At 39.0% G+C, this 18,145-nt stretch overlaps 1 protein-coding gene across 12 annotated transcripts in view; it reads right to left on the bottom strand.

Moving 5' to 3' along the window:
• The window catches only part of Pum2 (pumilio RNA binding family member 2), an 89,021-nt gene that overhangs the window by 3,580 nt on the left and 67,296 nt on the right, over positions 1–18,145 (bottom strand). For 7 of the 12 annotated variants that reach the window (XM_048353363.1, XM_048353364.1, XM_048353369.1 and 4 more), the window contains 6 exons: positions 10,018–10,285; positions 6,489–6,618; positions 3,563–3,697; positions 2,005–2,142; positions 968–1,093; positions 692–813 (listed from right to left, as the gene is read on the bottom strand). In XM_048353363.1, the coding sequence (XP_048209320.1) occupies positions 692–813; positions 968–1,093; positions 2,005–2,142; positions 3,563–3,697; positions 6,489–6,618; positions 10,018–10,285 (919 nt within the window). The remainder of the gene's footprint in view (positions 1–691; positions 814–967; positions 1,094–2,004; positions 2,143–3,562; positions 3,698–6,488; positions 6,619–10,017; positions 10,286–18,145) is intronic. The other 5 variants (XM_048353366.1, XM_048353374.1, XM_048353372.1 and 2 more) reach the window with 2 other exon arrangements.

Genomic DNA, 18,145 nt, shown 5'->3' with positions numbered 1-18,145 from the left:
ACAACTCCAGCTTTTTTGGTGCCCAATTGGAGGTTAAGAGTCTCATGGACTTTCCTGCCTAGCCTGAACTGCAATCCTCGTAGCTCAGCCTCCTGAGTAGCTAGGATTACAGGTGTGAGCCACTTGTGCCCCGGTGAGATGGAAATCTCACATAATTACTTTAAAAAAGCAAACTAGTATCAGGACAACTCTAACTACGGCTTTTTTACAATTACAATTCAAAAAGTGAAATCAGGACACTGATAAGGTCTGACTCCCAAGAGTATGTACTAAACTATATTTGTATACCTTTACTAGTCTTAAGGAACATTATTGCCTAAATACAAATTCAAAAGTAGGATATAGGCGGGTAGAACCAATTTCGTACTCAAATTTCCAGCTTTTTGGTGGTTAGTTGGAGATTATAGAGTTGCACAAACTTTTCCTGCCTGGCCTGGCTTTGAACCTCATCTTAAAATCTCAGCCTTCTGAGTAGCTAGGATTACAGATGTGAGCCACTAACACCTGGCAAGAAGTTAAATTTCATGTATGTGAATGTATGTGAAGTGTTTTTTAAGTTTACTCAGGTTGAACTCCCAACTTGTAGGCTCAAGTGATTATGCCTGGCTACTCTTTCAATGTAATATTCTACGTAAGTTTTTAGGCACACCTAAGGGGAGTTGAGAGAAATGACCCCTGGAGTAAGAAATACCTGGCGAATTTGTGTTGACTCAGGGCTAAGACCTTTCCTCTGATTTCCCCAACAATTTTGCTCTTGTCTTCAGGTCGACCATGTTCCAGTACATGCTGAATAACATAATTGCCATACTGATCCTATGGGAGATTTAAAAGTTACTTCCATCAGTTATTACTTAAGAATAATGGTTAAGAGATGTGAATCATTTTTTAAAATAAATCAGATAGTGTAAGTAGCTGCAGAAAATAAGTGACTTCTTTGTGTTTCTATAGGTTATTAGGAGACTCATACCTGCACCAACTGTTCTGTGTGTTGGTGAAGTTCTTCTAAGATAGGCAATGTCTGCTCTGCGGTGCAATGCTCTAGGATACGCTGGATTACTCTGCAGCCATAAGGATGAGTTGAAAGCACAAATACCTTAAAGCAGAAGAATTAAAACTTGCATTTCTGTCCTTTCATTAAGAGTTTCAAGTATTTTCCCTCCCTTTCCAATATTTTGGAAAATATTGTGGTTTTAAAATTCTAATAGTGATTACCTCATTATTTTTTTTAAGCTTAATTTGTTTGAGGTTTGAACTTAGGTCCTGGGCACTGTACCTGAGCTTCTTTTGCTCAAGGCTAGCCTTCTACCATTTGGGCCAAAACTCTACTTCCAGCTTTTGGAGATGAGAGTCTCATGAACTTTTCTAACTGGGCTGCCTTTGAAGCACAATCCTCAGATCTTAGCATCCTGAGTAGCCAGGATTGCAGGCATGAGCCAGCAGCACCAAGCTTTAATTTCTTTTCTTTCTTTCACTGCTGGTCCTGGGGCTAACTCTGGGCTTGGGTGCTATACCCGAACTCCTTTTTGTTCAGGGCTACAGCTCTACCACTTGAGCCACAGCACCGCTTGCGGCTTTTTCTGTGATTAATTGGAGGTAAGAGTCTCACAGACTTTCCTGCCCAGGCTAGCCCAAACAGTGATGCTCAGATCTCAGCCTCCGGAGTGGATAGGGATTATAAGGCGCGGGGCCACTGGCACCCGGCCTTTATTTCTACATTTTTCAGTTTCATTAAAGTGAAATTATTTATCTAATGGTTGTATAAAAAAAAGCAGAAATGAATTTTTTTTTTAATGACCAGATCTTAATCTCACTATGTAGCACGGGCTGGCCTTTAACTCTTAGCCATCTAAGTGCTGGGATTACACCACACCACATCAGTTCACATTTGCTATCATGGATTCTATTCTTCTATCAAAGTGCTAGGTATTATCTTATATCTTAAGAAAAAAAAGAGATTCAAATCATACAATAATATTTTATCAAATTAGAAACTAATAATCTTACTTGTCCTTTGAAAGCATCAATGATGAATTGCAATGACTGTGGCTGAACACATTCAATACATTTTTGAACAACGTGGTTTCCATTTTGATCTTTCACACATTTGAGTACATGTCCATCTAATTCCTTTACCATTTCACTCTGTGAAGGAGAAGATGCCATTAAATAATCACCCCATCAAACAATTTAATAAAAATACTGAAACAGGAACAAAGGTATCCTCAAAAATGTATTCTGCTAAATTGTTTTAAGAAGGGAAGTTTGATGGGGGGTAGTTACAGCTTAATTACTGTTGTGACTTAATATTTTGGAGATACTGAGGTTTGAATTTAGAGTCTTGAACTTGCTCAGGTGTGTCACCACATCTGGACCTCACAGCAACATTTAAATTCTTCCTTTTCAATGCCCATATAATAAAGAACTTTTGGTTCATCATTGATAAAATAACTTATACAACTTTTGTAAGAGTATAAAAAATTCTGTGGAAGAATGGTGTATATATGCTTAGTGTAAATGTATTTGTTTTAACTATCTTTAAAATATTTCTCACTCAATGAACTCATAACTACTCATAAAATCATGAAAATTTCCTATTAAAGGAACAACCTATAACATAGATGTTTATACCTAAGCAAAAATGGAATTATAAACCTAAAAAATTGTAACCGAAAAATCTAAGAATAAACATCACAATTGGTTCACATTAAAAGTTACCCTGATGCTTTTTCAAATATCAAAGACATTTAAACTATGTTTAATCTATACCACTTTGTAACATGTGGTAAAGAAATTCTAAGCTTTTATGTGACTAAATTTGATTTTTCTCCATTGTTGATATTCCTCCAATCACTCCAAAACTCAGGTTTTCCTCTAGAGGAGGAATTGTATTTTTTCATGTGATTAATGTACATACACACACACACACTCCACTATCCACCACCATCACCATTATTTTAAGGAATTAAACAACTCAGGACCTCTCATATGCTTGACAGGAAACCTGTTACTCAAGCCATGTTCCTGAGCTTCTCTGCTCAAGGGTAGTGCTCTACTATCTGAGTCACAGCTCTATTTCCTGTCTTTTGGTGTCTAATTGGAGATAAAGGTCTTAGACTTTCCTGCTGAAGGTGGCTTTGAACTATGATTCTCAGATCTCAGCCTCCTGAGTAGTTAGAATTACGGGAGGGAGCCACCCCAACTGGCTGAATTTTTTTTTTGGTCAGTTTTGTGGCTTGAACTCAGGGCCCGGGCACTGTCCCCTGAGCTCCTTTGTTCAAGGCTAGTGCTGTATCACTTTGAGCCAAAAAGCTTCACTCCCAGTTTTTGAGTGGATACTTGGAAATAAAGAGTCTCATGGGGACTTTTCTGCTCAGGCTGGCTTCAAACTACAATCCTCAGATCTCAGCCTCTTGAATAGCTAGGATTACAGGTGTAAGCCACTGGAGCCTGGTTTATGTGCAGATTTTTGAGAAAAGGATTTTAGTTTCTCTGTGGAAACCTCTGATTAAGTTACAAAGGTTATGTTTAAAATTGGAAAATGTAATTTTCTTTCTTAACTTACAATTACCTGCTGGTCAGAAGAAATGGACTCTAATGCTTTCTGAATAACACGGCAGCCATACATTTGCAAAGCTAATGGTAGAACATGACCACGAATACGAGTAGCCAGGGCTAATTTTTGATCCAAATTCCCAAACTGAAAGAAAAGAATTGATATGAACATGAAGTAAATACAATATCCATTTGTTAAACCTTAGGTAGATAATCAATGTTTGTGGCCTCTTCAATCTGTTTTTTAAAAAATGTCACACTTGGTAATTATAGATGGAGTAGATGTTATGGCAATTGTTGACACAGTTAATTAACACAGACTCAGATTCTTTCTTGTTGCCTTTCTACTAACCAGTTTAGGACATTTCTATTTTACTTTATTTTTTGTACTCTGGAGATCGAATCCAGGCCCTTGTACATCTAAACAAATACTGTACCAGAAAACTGAATTTTTGAACCCTTACTTTATTTTCTTATAAATTCTGTAACAGGGACTTGTTAATGTACCTAGGCTGACCTCCAACTAATCCTACTGCCTATTTGGCTCAGATCTGAGAGCCACCTTTTAAAATAAGTCTCTTTAATGTTCTGTCTAATAAGGTGCAACCTCCATCTTCCAAATATATATTTGTGTTGTTGTTGTTGGTCGTAGGGCTTGAACTTGGGGCCTGAGCACTTTCTTAGCCTCCTGAGTAGTCAGGATTACAGGAGTGAGCCACCAGTGGATATATGTCATCATCTTTTTTTTTTTTTTTTTGGTCGGTTGTGGGGCTTGAACTCTGGGCCTGGGTACTATCCCTGAGCTCTTCAGCTCAAGGCTAGTGGTGCTTTACTACTTTGAGCCACAGATGTTTTCTGGTGGTTAATTGGAGATAAGTCTAATGGGCTTTCCTGCCCAGGTAGGCTTTGAGAGGAGATCCTCAGATCTCAGGCTCCTGAGTAGCTAGGAATACAGGTGTGAGCCACCAGCACCCAGCATGTCTTTTGATATATGAATTTAAATATGTATCTTTTGAGGAATAGTTAGGCTACAAAACTGATGATATAAAGTAAAAACTAGCGAACTTCAAATGAAGACCACAGCAATTCATGTTCACCTAAGATTTACTCCAAAACTTTAGAGAGAGAGAGTGAGAGAGAGAGAGAGAGAGTGTGTGTGTGTGTGTGTATATATCTATATATCTATATCCTGGGGCTTGAACTCAGGGCCTAGGTGCTGTCCCTGAGCTGTTTTTGCACAAGGTTAGCACTCTATACCACTTGAGTCACAGCTCTACTTCCAGCTTTTTTTTTTTTGTTTTGTTTTTTTGCCAGTCCTGGGCCTTGGACTCAGGGCCTGAGCACTTTCCCTGGCTTCTTTTTGCTCAAGGCTAGCACTCTGCCACTTGAGCCACAGCGCCACTTCTGGCTGTTTTCTATATATGTGGTGCTGAGGAATCAAACCCAGGGCTTCATGTATATGAGGCAAACACTCTTGCCACTAGGCCATATTCCCAGCCCCTTCCAGCTTTTTTTGTGGTTAATTGGAGGTAAGAATGTCGGTGTTTTTCTGCCTGGCTGGCTTTGAAGCACATCCTCAAATTCTGATGTCCTGAATAGCTAGGATTACAAGCCTGCCTGAGTTATTGGTGCTTTGGCATTACTTTTCAGTATTTATCTAAATAGCATTTTTTTTTTTTGGGCCATTCCTGGGGCTTGGACTCCAGGCCTGAGCACTGTCCCTGGCTTCCTTTTGCTCAAGGCTAGCATTCTGCCACTTGAGCCACAGTGCCACTTCTGGCTGTTTTCTATATATGTGGTGCTGGGGAATTGAACCCAGGGCTTCATGTATACAAGGCAAGCGCTCTTGCCACTAGGCCATATCCCCAGCCCATGAATAGCAAATTTTTAAAGGTATGTTGAAACACACTAAAAAAAAATTTTTTTTTTGATGGTCCTGGGGCTTCAACTCAGAGCCTGGGTACTGTCCCTGAGCTTTTCTTGTTCAAGGCTAGTTAGTACTCTATCACTTGAACCACTTTTGGATTTTATGAGTAGTTTATTGGATATAAGAGTCTCATGGACTTTTCTGCAGGCTGGCTTTGAACCTTGATCCTCAGGTCTCAGCCTAAGTAGCTAAAGATTATAGGCATGAATCCCCATACCTAGCTATTTCCATTAAACAAACAAACAAACAAAAACAAACAAGCTGTGGCTATCCTACTAGGTATGAAGTAGTATCTCATTGTGGTTTTGACATGCATTTCTCTAATTATTAAAAATGCTCAGTATCAAACTGGGCGGAGACCTTTATCTCTAATAAACTACTCCACATACACACACACACACAAAAGGAAGAGGAGCTATGGCTCATGTGGAAGAGTGCTAGCCTTGAACAAAAGGAGGCTTAGGAACATTGCCCTGGCTCTGAGTTCATGACCAAGGACCGGGGGCGGGGGAGGAAAAAGTCTAGTTATCTTTTCATTGCTTATTGGCTATTTGTATCACACACTATGGGAAAAGGTCTATCCAAGTTCTTCATCATTGTCTTTTTGCGGAGTTTTGAAATTTCTTTGTATATTCCAGATATAAATTTTTTTTTTTTTTTTTTTGGCCAGTCCTGGGGCTTGGACTCAGGGCCTGAGCACTGTCCGTGGCTTCTTTTTGCTCAAGGCTAGCACTCTGCCACTTGGGCCACAGTGCCACGTCTAGCCGTTTTCTGTATATGTGGTGCTGGGTAATTGAACCCAGGGCCTCGTGTATACAAGTCAAGCACTCTTGCCACTAGGCCATATCCCCAGCCCCCAGGTATAAATTCTTAAAGAGATTTACAATTTATAAATACTTCCTTTCAGTTATATGTACTGTCATACAAAAATGACTATTAAAACCAAGATACAGAGGTATTTATTTCTTAGCACAATTAGATTAATATACAAACATCCACATATGCTTACCTCAAAAAACTTTTGTATAACATAGTTTCCAAAAACATCCGTCATTAATTGATAGGCTGCCTGTAGAATTTCATTAAATACCATTTGTCGTTCAGCTGGAGTAGCTCTCTCTAGCTTTTGCTGTATAAATCTATATGGACAGAAATAAATGTGGGGAAGGGGAAGAAACCTGTTGAAATTGTTTTTAGAAAGGAGGAAGAGGGCTGGGGATATAGCCTAGTGGCAAGAGTGCCTGCCTCATATACACGAGGCCCTAGGTTCGATTCCCCAGCACCACATATACAGAAAACGGCCAGAAGCGGCGCTGTGGCTCAAGTGGCAGAGTGCTAGCCTTGAGCGGGAAGAAGCCAGGGACAGTGCTCAGGCCCTGAGTCCAAGGCCCAGGACTGGCCAAAAAAAAAAAAAAAAGGAGGAAGAACTAATAAGGGAGAAAGAGGGGAGTGGTAAATTTTATCAGGAGCGCATTGTGCGTATGAAAATGTTAAAATTTTCCTATGTACAATTGGCATATGGTACTAAAAAAGTTAGAGAACTTGGTAATCTTTATTTCTTTTTTTCTGGAAACAGGGAAATGTAATAAAGCCCTGAGCCCTTCCAACTGTTGATCCTCTTTCTGCTTGCCCTAGTGGTAAATTGCAGGCATACATTAAACCAGAAAAAAATCTGTGGTTTTTTTTTTTTATTACACTTTCACTAAGTACAAATTATTTTTAGAAATAACAGCACACTTTATATATATGTGGACAGAGAAAAGTCATAAAAACATTTCTAATATCATAATGTAAAATAACTACTAGTAAATGACAAAAACTCTGCATAGAGGTTAGATTACATTGTTATATTACATGAAAAGGAAATTACTTGGCTATTTAAAAACATACAATTTTTGTTTGTTTGTTTGTTTTTTGGCCAGTCCTGGGGCTTGGACTCAGGGCCTGAGCACTGTCCCTGGCTTCTTTTTGCTCAAGGCTAGCACTCTGCCACTTGAGCCACAGCGCCACTTCTGGCCGTTTTCTGTATATGTGGTGCTGGGGAATTGATCCCAGGGCCTCATGTACACGAGGCAAGCATATATCCCCAGCCCAAAACATACAACTTATTTTAGAAACATAAAATCATTAAGCACAAACTACTAGATTAGCTAGTCTTAGTGACAGATTTAAAAGTTCATTTGTACTCTTCAAAACATCTGGCTAAAGGGAGATAAAATCTATATGCACCTGTTTAAAAAAAAAAACTTAAAAAAAATTTTTTTGGGGGGGGTGTCAGTCATGGGACTTGAACTCAGATCCTGGTGCTATCCCTAAGCTTTTTTGCTCAAAGTTAGCACTCTACCACTTTGAGCCACAGCGCCACTGTTTTTTGGGTGGTTAGTTGGAGAAAAGAATCTCACAGACTTTTCTTGCCCAGGCTGGCTTTGAATGTTTTTGTTTTTTGCCAGTCCTGGGGCTTGGACTCAGGGCCTGAGCACTGTCCCTGGCTTCTTCTTGCTCAAGGCTAGCACTCTGCCACTTGAGCCACAGCGCCACTTCTGGCCATTTTCTATGTATGTGGTGCTGAGGAATTGAACCTACGGCTTCATCGAGGCAAGTACTCTTGCCACTTGGCCATATTCCCATCCCCTAGGCTGGCTTTGAATCACAATCCTCAGATCTCAGCCTCCTAAGCAACCAGCACTGAGCTATTTGAGATTAAATTTAATATACAAGTACAACACATGAACAGAATCAAGGACAAACCTTATCAACTGAACAGTTGTAGAGAAAGTCTTTGACAAAATTCAACATCCTTTCATGAGTTATGAAAAAACATACCTGAATATACCAAAGAGTATGGCCAATCTATAACGAAACTCATGCTAAACAGGGAAAATCTGAAACCATCTCCATTAAAGTCAGGAACAAAAGCAAGATATCCACTCTCCTTCCTCTATCTTTCAACCATTACCCCTACCCTAACATAGTGTAAACATGAGTATTTTCAATTTAAATTAAGTCATACTGAAAACTAACCTAATAATGCAAACAGAAGTATTTAGGTTTTTTTAAATTTTGAACTTTTGTTGGCTGTGGGGCTTGAACTCCAGGCCTGGGCACAGTCCGTGAGCTCTTTTGCTCAAGGTTAGTGTTCTACCATTTTGTTGTTTTTGCCAGACCTGGGGCTTGGACTCTGGGCCGGAGCACTGTCCCTGGCTTCTTTTTGCTCAAGGCTAACACTCTTCCACTTGAGCTACAGCGCCACTCCCAGCCTTTTCTGTTTATATGGTGCTGAGGAATGATGCTTCATGCATGCAAGGCAAGCAGTCTACCAGTAAGCCATATTCCCAGCCCAGTACCATGATAAGCCACAGCGCCACTTCCAGTTTTCTGGTGGTTAATTGGAGCTATCCCAGCTTTTCCTGCCTAGGCTGGTTTTGAACTGCGATCCTCAGATCTCACGCCCCACCCCCCACCATGTAACTGGGATTACAGGCATGAGCTACTACTGTCTGGCTTGTTTCTTTTTTTTTTTTTTAAGTTGAACACAAAGTACCCATCAGAGACACTAATAAGTTTACGAGTAAAATTCAGTTGATATAATAAAATATTCAATAGAGATATTGCTATGTTTTCATAATAAAAGCATATTTATTGTAGAAAACCTAGGAAATCATAACATAAACTTAAATGCTCAATAGTTTGCTCAAGGCTAGGGTTCTACTTCTTGAGCCACAGTTCCACTTCCAGTTTTTCAGAGGTTAACTGAAGATAAAGAATCTCATGGACTTTCCTGTCTAGGCCGGCTTTGAACCACAATCCTCAGATATCAGTCTCCTAAACAGCTAAAATTACAGGTGTGAGCCATTGGCTCCAGGTAATGCCTGTAGTTTTGGTAACTTGTTATAATGTTAAAAAAAGTTGTTTTATATAAAGGTTCCAATATTAATGTAGATTAGATGAGCATATGTAAGAAAAATATATGGTAGCAATTGTTCAAAGGTAAAAAGGATGCCAGTCACTGTACTGTGGGCTCAAGCCATAATTCTGGTTATGTGTAAGACACAAAGAAGATTATGGTTCAAGCCCAGTCTGGACCAAAAGTTCAAGACTCCATCTCAACCAATGGCAATACAGTGGTGAATGTCTGCCAGCCTCAGCATAAAGTGAGTTTCAAAACAGGCATGCAGGGCTGGGGATATAGCCTAGTGGCAAGAGTGCCTGCCTCGGATACACGAGGCCCTAGGTTCGATTCCCCAGCACCACATATACAGAAAACGGCCAGAAGCAGCGCTGTGGCTCAAGTGGCGGAGTGCTAGCCTTGAGCGGGAAGAAGCCAGGGACAGTGCTCAGGCCCTGAGTCCAAGGCCCAGGACTGCCCCCCCCCAAAAAAAACAGGCATGCAAAAGGGGGCAGAAGGTATGGCTCTAGGGTACAGCATCTGACTAGTATGCTTGAGTGAGGCCCAGCGTTCAATGAACAGCTCTCCCCTGACCTCTATTAAAGCAAAAATGAAAAACTGGTAAAATAGATTATGGATCATTACTACTTACCTTGAACCATGCTGGTCTTGAGAAAACTCAACAATATGTCCAATCAAGTCTCTAAGTTGAAGGTTTGGGAAACGATTGTTTCTGAAGTCTTCTAATAATCTACTTCGGCCAGAAGGCATAATATCAGACCTATTATACCGAAGTCGAGAAGGAGGAAAGAGCTGGCTGCTGGAGCTAAATAAACTGGAAGTGTTTGAAGCACTTCGATATTTTGCTTCTGCTCCAGGCGCTGCAGAGATATATCGACCACTACCGTTTGTCAATCCTCCTAGAACAAAGTACTACGCTTAGTAAGCATTTTTCATGAAGCCACTCTAAAGAGTGACAAATGCAGTCAGTAACAAAGTATTTTTCCCATTAATTCCTATTTTTTTAATGACAGGAAATTAAACTTGGAAGGAAACACCACACACACATAATGTATGTAGCTGTTATTAAAAAAAAACAATAGAAAAATAACTTTGTATTTGTTCCCTAAAACTTAGATAAAAAAGTAATTAAAGGATGTAGTCTTATTCATTTCAATACCAGAATCCTAAAATAATCAACAAAACTTTGTCATACTGATAAGCAAGCACATTATTATAGGTAGCTAGTAAATTTAGATTTGAAGCCACTGACATTGTTTGAATAAAATTTATTTGCAGGTTGAGGATATAACTCAGTGGTAGAGCACTTTACTTGGATGGATAGGCTCTGGGTTTGATCCTTACCAACACAGGGCAAACTTTATTTGCAGAGTTTATAGATTAACACTGACAGTTCAATCTGTATTTTTCAGACTGCCTGAAAAACACACTGCCAAATGAACTTCAGGAAACAAAGAAAATGTTTATTTTTCTTTGTTGTTAAAAAAAGAAAAATGCACTGCCACATGTTATGTTAAGGCAAATTATTTCTGAGTGAATTCATTAATGCTTCAAACATAAAAATCCACACTGTGCGTGCGTGCGTGCGTGTGTGTGTGTGTTTTGGTCGTGGGGCTGGAACTCTGGGCCTGGGTGCTGTCCCTGAGCTCTTCTGCTCAAGGCTACGCTCTACCACTTTGAGTCACAGTGTTACTTCCAGTTTTCTGGTGGTTAATTAGAAGTAAGAGACTCACGGACTTTCCTGTCCAGGCTGGCTTTGAATCGTGATTGTCAGATCTCAGCCTCCTGAGTAGCTAGGATTACACATATGAGCCACCAGTGCCCAGCTTGTTATAGATTTTTTTAAAGGCTTTAAAATTTTAATTAAAAGTACTCTATTAATTAGAAACTATACAGAAGTTATTCCAAGAGCCTTAATTAACCACTTAAGACAAATGAATAAAAAGCCTCTAACTTATGTATTACTCTACTAAAAAAATTAAAGGGCAGTTAATAGAAACAAATAAAAAATCGAGTAGGAATTATTATCATTGTAATCAACAGTTTAAAAATACTTGACAGTGTCCTTTTAAAAAATAAAAATGTAAAGACAATTATAAAATGCAGTTTTAGTAGGGAAAATAAATCCATCATCAGCTTTTTGCTATTATATACCAACTCAACATAAAGTAATGCTACATAGTCCAAACCACTGGGTAGAGATGATCCAAAGGACACACTGTCAGTGCAAAGCTACACAAAGGAGCTGTAAGGACAAGGAGCAGTACAGGTTTTAATCCTGAAGTGTCAAATCATGTTAAGAGCTTTCTTCTTTCATTCTTTGTCTCTATGATCCTAGATTTATTACACATCTGTGTCATTGGTCCCCTTCTTCAATGTCAGAGATTTCAGGCTCACATGTTAGATACTTGTTGCCTAGAAAGATGTCTGTCAGATTGTATGTAGATGCACAATAAACATCTACTGAGTGATAATAGACCATAAATGTCTCATGGAACATTAACTTGCCGAAAGTCTTATTCTAGAATGACTTTAAAATTGTGTAATTTAACAATCCATCTTACACATCAGTATTACTAACAAGTCCTCATGTTTGTTCCAGTTCTATGTAACTATTTCAGTGCTATGGATGAAAGAAATGCTCAAAGTATAATCCTCTAGATGCTATTATTTCTGTTTATACAGTTCCGCAGAGAACTTCTAACAACTCATCATCATTTGGTTCTTCTAATAATGTAATAAGCATGAGTTACCCTGGGGTTCTCTAGCCACTGTGTCCAGGGCAGGAGTGTTTGGTTTCTCATTCTAATCTGGTTTTCACACATCAATTGTATTTCTCCTTTCAAAGGCTATTTTATTATTTCATACTAAAAATTGATGGCATAATGCTGCAGTATACACTCCATTTTTTAACCCAGTTAAAAATTTTTTTAGAAATACTCTAATTTTTCACTACTACCTTATAATGTGTACTACAGCTAGGCAGTCCTTTATTCTATTCTGTCAGCTTCCAACACTCAACCTGCAAAACTGTTTTGGGCTTTGATTCATAGTCCCAACTACAAAAAAGAAACAATTTTACCCAGGAATGGATATCTTCCCTTCCCAATAACTTCAATAGGAGTAAAAAAAAAAAAAAAACCACAAAAAAACAAATTTAAGATAATTTAAAAAATAACCTGAAACAATACAAGATTAAAGAGCTACAGTCTCCAGTCTTCAGCCTGGGTTGCTGAACCATGATCCTTCAGGTCTCAGCCTCCTGTTGCACAGAATTACAGGTGGAAGCTACCAATCAGAGCTTAGCATACATAGTGTGCTGCTGCCTCTGTATGCTATTTACCTAGGTGGATTTCTTTTTCTATACCAGTATCAGGGTTGAATTTGGGGTCTCTTGCTTGGCTTTTTTTGAACCTTGACCCCAGTCATCTCTAGGATTATAGGACTGACCATCATTAGCATTTGCCTTACATAGGCCTACTTTAAATCTGTTCATAACTCAATGAAGGTAAATACCTTATAATTTTACCAGTAGAAATAATTTTTAAGGGGTAGGAAAAGTATAAACTGAGGGTGCTTCCTTTCATGGCATTGTTACATCTAATTCATAGAAGTCCAAGGTTCATAAAGCCCAAGACATATAGTGCTTTTAGTTTTGCCCCACCCCCATTAGGGCTCAAACTCATCACACTGTATGCAAGAGGCAGGTCATCTAAAGCTCAGCTGTATTGCAAGCTTCATGTCACCTTTTTTTTTTTTTTTTTTGGCCAGTCCTGGGCCTTGAACTCAGAGCCGGGGTACTGTCCCTGAGCTTGTTTTGCTCAAGGCTAACATTCTACCATTTGAGCCACAGTGCCACACTTACGGCTTTTTTGTTTATGTGGTACTGAGGAATTGAACCCAGGGCTTAATGCCTGCTAGGCAAGCACTGTACCTACCACTAAGCCACATTCCCAGCCCCCACCCTCCCCCGCTTAGCCAGTCCTGGGGCTTGGACTCAGGACCTGAGCACTGTCCCTGAGCTTCTTTTTGCTCAAGGCTAGCACTCTACCATTTGAGCCACAGTGCCACTTCCTGCCTTTTCTGTTTATGTGGTGCTGAGGAATTGAACCCAGGGCTTCATGCATGCTAGCAAGCACTCTACCACTAAGCCACATTCCCAGCCCCATTTTTTTTTTCAAAAGTGGAACACGTTGGAACATTTTTGGAACAGTATACTTTAGTAGTCATGGGTAACCTGACTGTTCAGTACACATCTATCTGCATGTTTCTTGGTATTAGTAGGCAAACCAAAGTTGAGAAGTGGGCAAAGACATTTATTTCAAAAACAGTACTTTTCATTATGTATACAAATCACCTTGGATGGCACATGTTTCAGCTGACAGTATAGGATTGACTGTGAGAGCTCAAGTCATATAGCAGATTTCATTGAGGAAGAAAAACAATTGTGATTGTTATTCAACTTCCTCCCTCCCTCCTTCCTTGGTCAGTCATAGGGCTTGAACTTGGGGTGTGGACACTGTCTGTGAGCAATTTTGCTCATGGCTAGAACTCTACCACTTTGAGCCACAATACCACCAATTTTCTGGTGGTTAACTGGAGAAAAGTCTTCCAGCCTTTCCTGTCCAAGCTGGCTTTGAACCATGATCCTCAGACATCTACCTCTGGAGCAGCTAGAATTATAGGCGTGACCAACCAACCAGCACCTTGGCTTTAGCTTTCAATTTAGATAATACAGCCTTGTTATCCTTTTGTTCATAACTTTAAAAAAGGCAAAGTATTCCTTGAATATTCACTATCATTCTTATGATATACTGAATAAAATGACTTACTATGGGGGCTGGGAATATGGCCTAGTGGTAAGAGTGCTCGCCTTGTACACATGAAGCCCTGGGTTCCTCAGCACCACATATATAGAAAAGGCCAGAAGTGGTGCTGTGGCTCAAGTGGCAGAGTGCTAGCCTTGAGCAAAAAGAAGCCAGGGACAGTGCTCAGGCCCTGAGTCCAAGCCCCAGGAATGGAAAAAAAAAAAAAGAAAAAAAAAAGAAAGAAAAGAAAAAAAAAGAAAAGAAAAAGACTTATCCTCCAAAATTACTGAACATGTATTAACTAGATATTGTATAGTAAGATTTAGTCAATTTCATCCTCATTTATGAATGAATTATAACTTGAATGTAAAAATAGGTACTAAGGCATTAACAGGGGTACTAAATCATTTAAGGTGTGATTAGCTTCTAACTATCCATTATCCAACTAGCTTAAGAGGAAGTACTTGGTTAGATGAACAAGGTTGAACTGTGTCCCTCCTTCCAAAGTTGTTCAAGTTCCAATCTCTAGTACCTGTGAACATGATTGTAAATGTGCAAAGACATTTGCAAATTTAATTAAGTTAAAAAATAGTTATTAGAGCTGGATTCTACTGGCTCACACCTGTAAGCCCAGCTACTTAGAAAGCTGAGATCTGAGGATCACTGTTCAAAGTAAGACTAGGCAGAAAAGTCTGTGAGACACTTGTCTCAAAATAACCAACAAACAGTGGAACTGGAGCTATGGCTCAAGTGGTAGAGTACTAGCCTCGAGTGGAAAAATACCCCAAAACAACCAACTCAGGGACAGTGCTTAGGCCCTCAGTTCAAGCTTCAGAACCAGCACAACAAAGTAAGTCATTAGAGGGGTTCTAATCCAGTGAAACTACACCTATGGAGAAAGCCCACTGTGGAATAATAGTTATGCATCTACAAGCCACAGAAGACAAAATTGTCACAGTGACTACCAGAAGCTAGCAAAGACTCTTCTCTAGAGCCTTCATAGCAATCCATACTTACATTCATTTCAGACTTGTAGCTTTCACAACTGCAATATATATTTCTGTTGCTTGAAGTCACCTAGCTTAGTTTTCCATGTCTGTGGTAATTTTTAGTGGCCCTAGCAAATTAATATAAATGCTATCCTTGATTTTCCCCCTCTTAAAAAAAAAATCAATCATACATTAGCTAGACTACTTTATGTTAGATATGTTTATAAACATATAGAACATGCACAGAAATGGTGAAAGATGAAGAAAATGAAAGTGCAATGTCATTATGTTGCTGAGTGATAGCTTGCCTAGCATTCACGAAGCCCTGGGTTTGATTCCTCAGTACCACATAAACAGAAAGAGGTGTAAGTGGTGCTGTGGCGCAAGTGGTAGAATGGTAGCGTTAATCACAAAGAAGCTCAGGGACAGTGCCCAGGCCATGAGTTCAAGTCCCAAGACTGGGGGAAAAAAATTGCAATAAGACAAGTATTTATTTCTAGACTAATATATACATGACTCAAATGTTTTTTTATTCATTTCCCCTCACATTAAAATAACCTTTTGTATGTATACATAATATATATGTATCCATGTATATATATATATATATATATACACACAGTATAACGTTATGGTTTTTTAAAGGCAAGTATGAACTATTTTATGATGCTTCATGAGACACATACATTTACATTTTACTTGAGTGATAATGTTTAAGGAAACTTATTTCAAGAAGCCCAACAAATTAGTACATTTTATGTCTGAATAATTGTAGTCTGCCTTATTTTGTAGGAAATATTTAATATCATAACATACTTAACACATCAGCTACAGCTATAACCCAAAAGATCCATAATACAAAATAAAAGGTTATAATTTTCCATTTCATTTGTATTTTTTTTGTCTATTACTTAAGCTTGAATGAACAAATGCATGCATGCATGTGCGTATGAATACATGTACGTATTTTTGTGGGTAAGGGAGAAATCATCATTACAGGAGATACTTTATAATCTGTCCCCATTTATCAGAGGATTTTAAAGACCAAGTATTAATGTATAAACCATTTTAAATATTAGACTTGTCTCATGCTACATCAATTTTTGTGTACATAGACTTGTCAATTCTACTAGTCTATTAAAGGCAGGTTTTATGTGGTTTAAAAACTACCTGAATTCTATCTTATGCAAAAACCACACCACCTTCTATGAACAATGAAGTTTCCACAAGACACTGAAAAATGATTCTCTTACCTCTTAGCCAAAACAATAAAGAGTAGTAGAGTAAGCTTCTACTAGTTGCTTAATATGAACAATGGAAAAAAGTAAATTTCACTTGACTTATCTTTTTTGAGTGTAGTCTTGAGACTTGAAATGAGGGCCTGGGCACTATTCCTGATATTCTTTTGCTCAAGGCTAGCACTCTACCATGTGAGACAAAGCTCCACTCTGGCTTCTTTGGTAGTTTACTGGAGATAAAGGCATCACACAGACTTTCTTGCCTGGGTTGCCTTTGAGCTGCAATCCTATCTCAGCCTCCTGAGTAATTTGGATTATAGGCGTGAGCTGAGCCACTGGTGCCTGGCTAAGATTTTTGTTTTTGTTTTTACATATGATTATTAATAAGAATTTGTGTAGGGGCTGGGGATATGGCCTAGTGGCAAGAGTGCTTGCCTCGTATACATGAGGCCCTGGTTTCAATTCCCCAGCACCACATATACAGAAAATGGCCAGAAGTGTCGCTGTGGCTCAAGTGGTAGAGCGCTAGCCTTGAGCAAAAAGAAGCCAGGGACAGTGCTCAGGCCCTGAGTCCAAGCCCAGGACTGGCAAAAAAAAAAAAAAATTTGTGTAATCTTGAAATCATAAAATACACACACAGCTCAAGCATTCATGCTCTCAACTAGGCTTTGCTGCTCAAGGTTGGCATTTTACCATTTAAGCCATGGCTCCACTTCTGGCTTTTTGCTTTTAATTGGAGGTGAGTCTCTTACAAATTGTCTGCCAGAGCTGGCTTTGAATCACAACCCTCAGATCTCAGCCTCCTCAGTATTTTAGGTTTTACAGGAGTGAATCACTAGTTACCGATACTATTGATACTATTTCTCTCCATGGGTCTGTTCAGTGTAGGAGAATGGCTGAACTAGAAAGGTATGGTGAAAGATGTAATTAACTCTGAAGAACAGTACATGTAAGACACTTGGCTAAAATAAAACCAATCTATTCTGTGCTACAAACTTCATTTTCACAGTGTACTACAGTTAACTATACCTTAACACAAAAACTGCATATGTGAACTCCACAAAATTTTGCAAGCAAGTAAGATACCATCAGTAAAAATAATTCATACCTGCCCTCACATGACAGGTTAAAGTAGAAAAAAAAGTATAAAATTACCATCAGCCCATGTGTATAAAGTGCATATGAATCAATTTTGTGTTGAGGCTAAGATTACATTCCCAAGGTATTCTCACTGAATATATACAAATATCTCAGCCTGAAATGTCTGGTCAGATAAGGGTTACTAATCAACTGTACTCTAAAGATAATGGTTTGGACACAATGCTCAAAGAACACACTGTCTGGGAGCAGCAAAATAATAGATCTATTAATGCAGAAACCTAGAGGATAAAAATTACTTGTCAGAAAAAAAAGGGTTGAAGGTGTGGCTCAGGTGGTACAGCACCAACCAATGAGTGAAAACATCAGATACTAAGTCTGAGTATCAGTTTTGGAAAAACAAAAAGCAAAACAAGGAAATGGAGATGTGGTTCAAAGTGGTAGAATGATAGTCTTGAGCAAAAGATCTTAGGCTCAGAGCCCAGGCCTTGAGTTCAAGCCCCACAACTGACTTAAACAACAACAACAAAATATAGTTTGCCAGGTGCTGGTGGCAGGAGCCTGTGATCTAAGTAAAGATCACGATTCAAAGCCAGCCCAGGCAGGAAAGCCCAAGAGACTCTTAT

Source organism: Perognathus longimembris, chromosome 8 (genome assembly GCF_023159225.1).
Source record: "Perognathus longimembris pacificus isolate PPM17 chromosome 8, ASM2315922v1, whole genome shotgun sequence".
In the NCBI taxonomy this organism is placed as follows: domain Eukaryota; kingdom Metazoa; phylum Chordata; class Mammalia; order Rodentia; family Heteromyidae; genus Perognathus; species Perognathus longimembris.
This window is presented reverse-complemented; position numbering and strand designations above follow the sequence as displayed.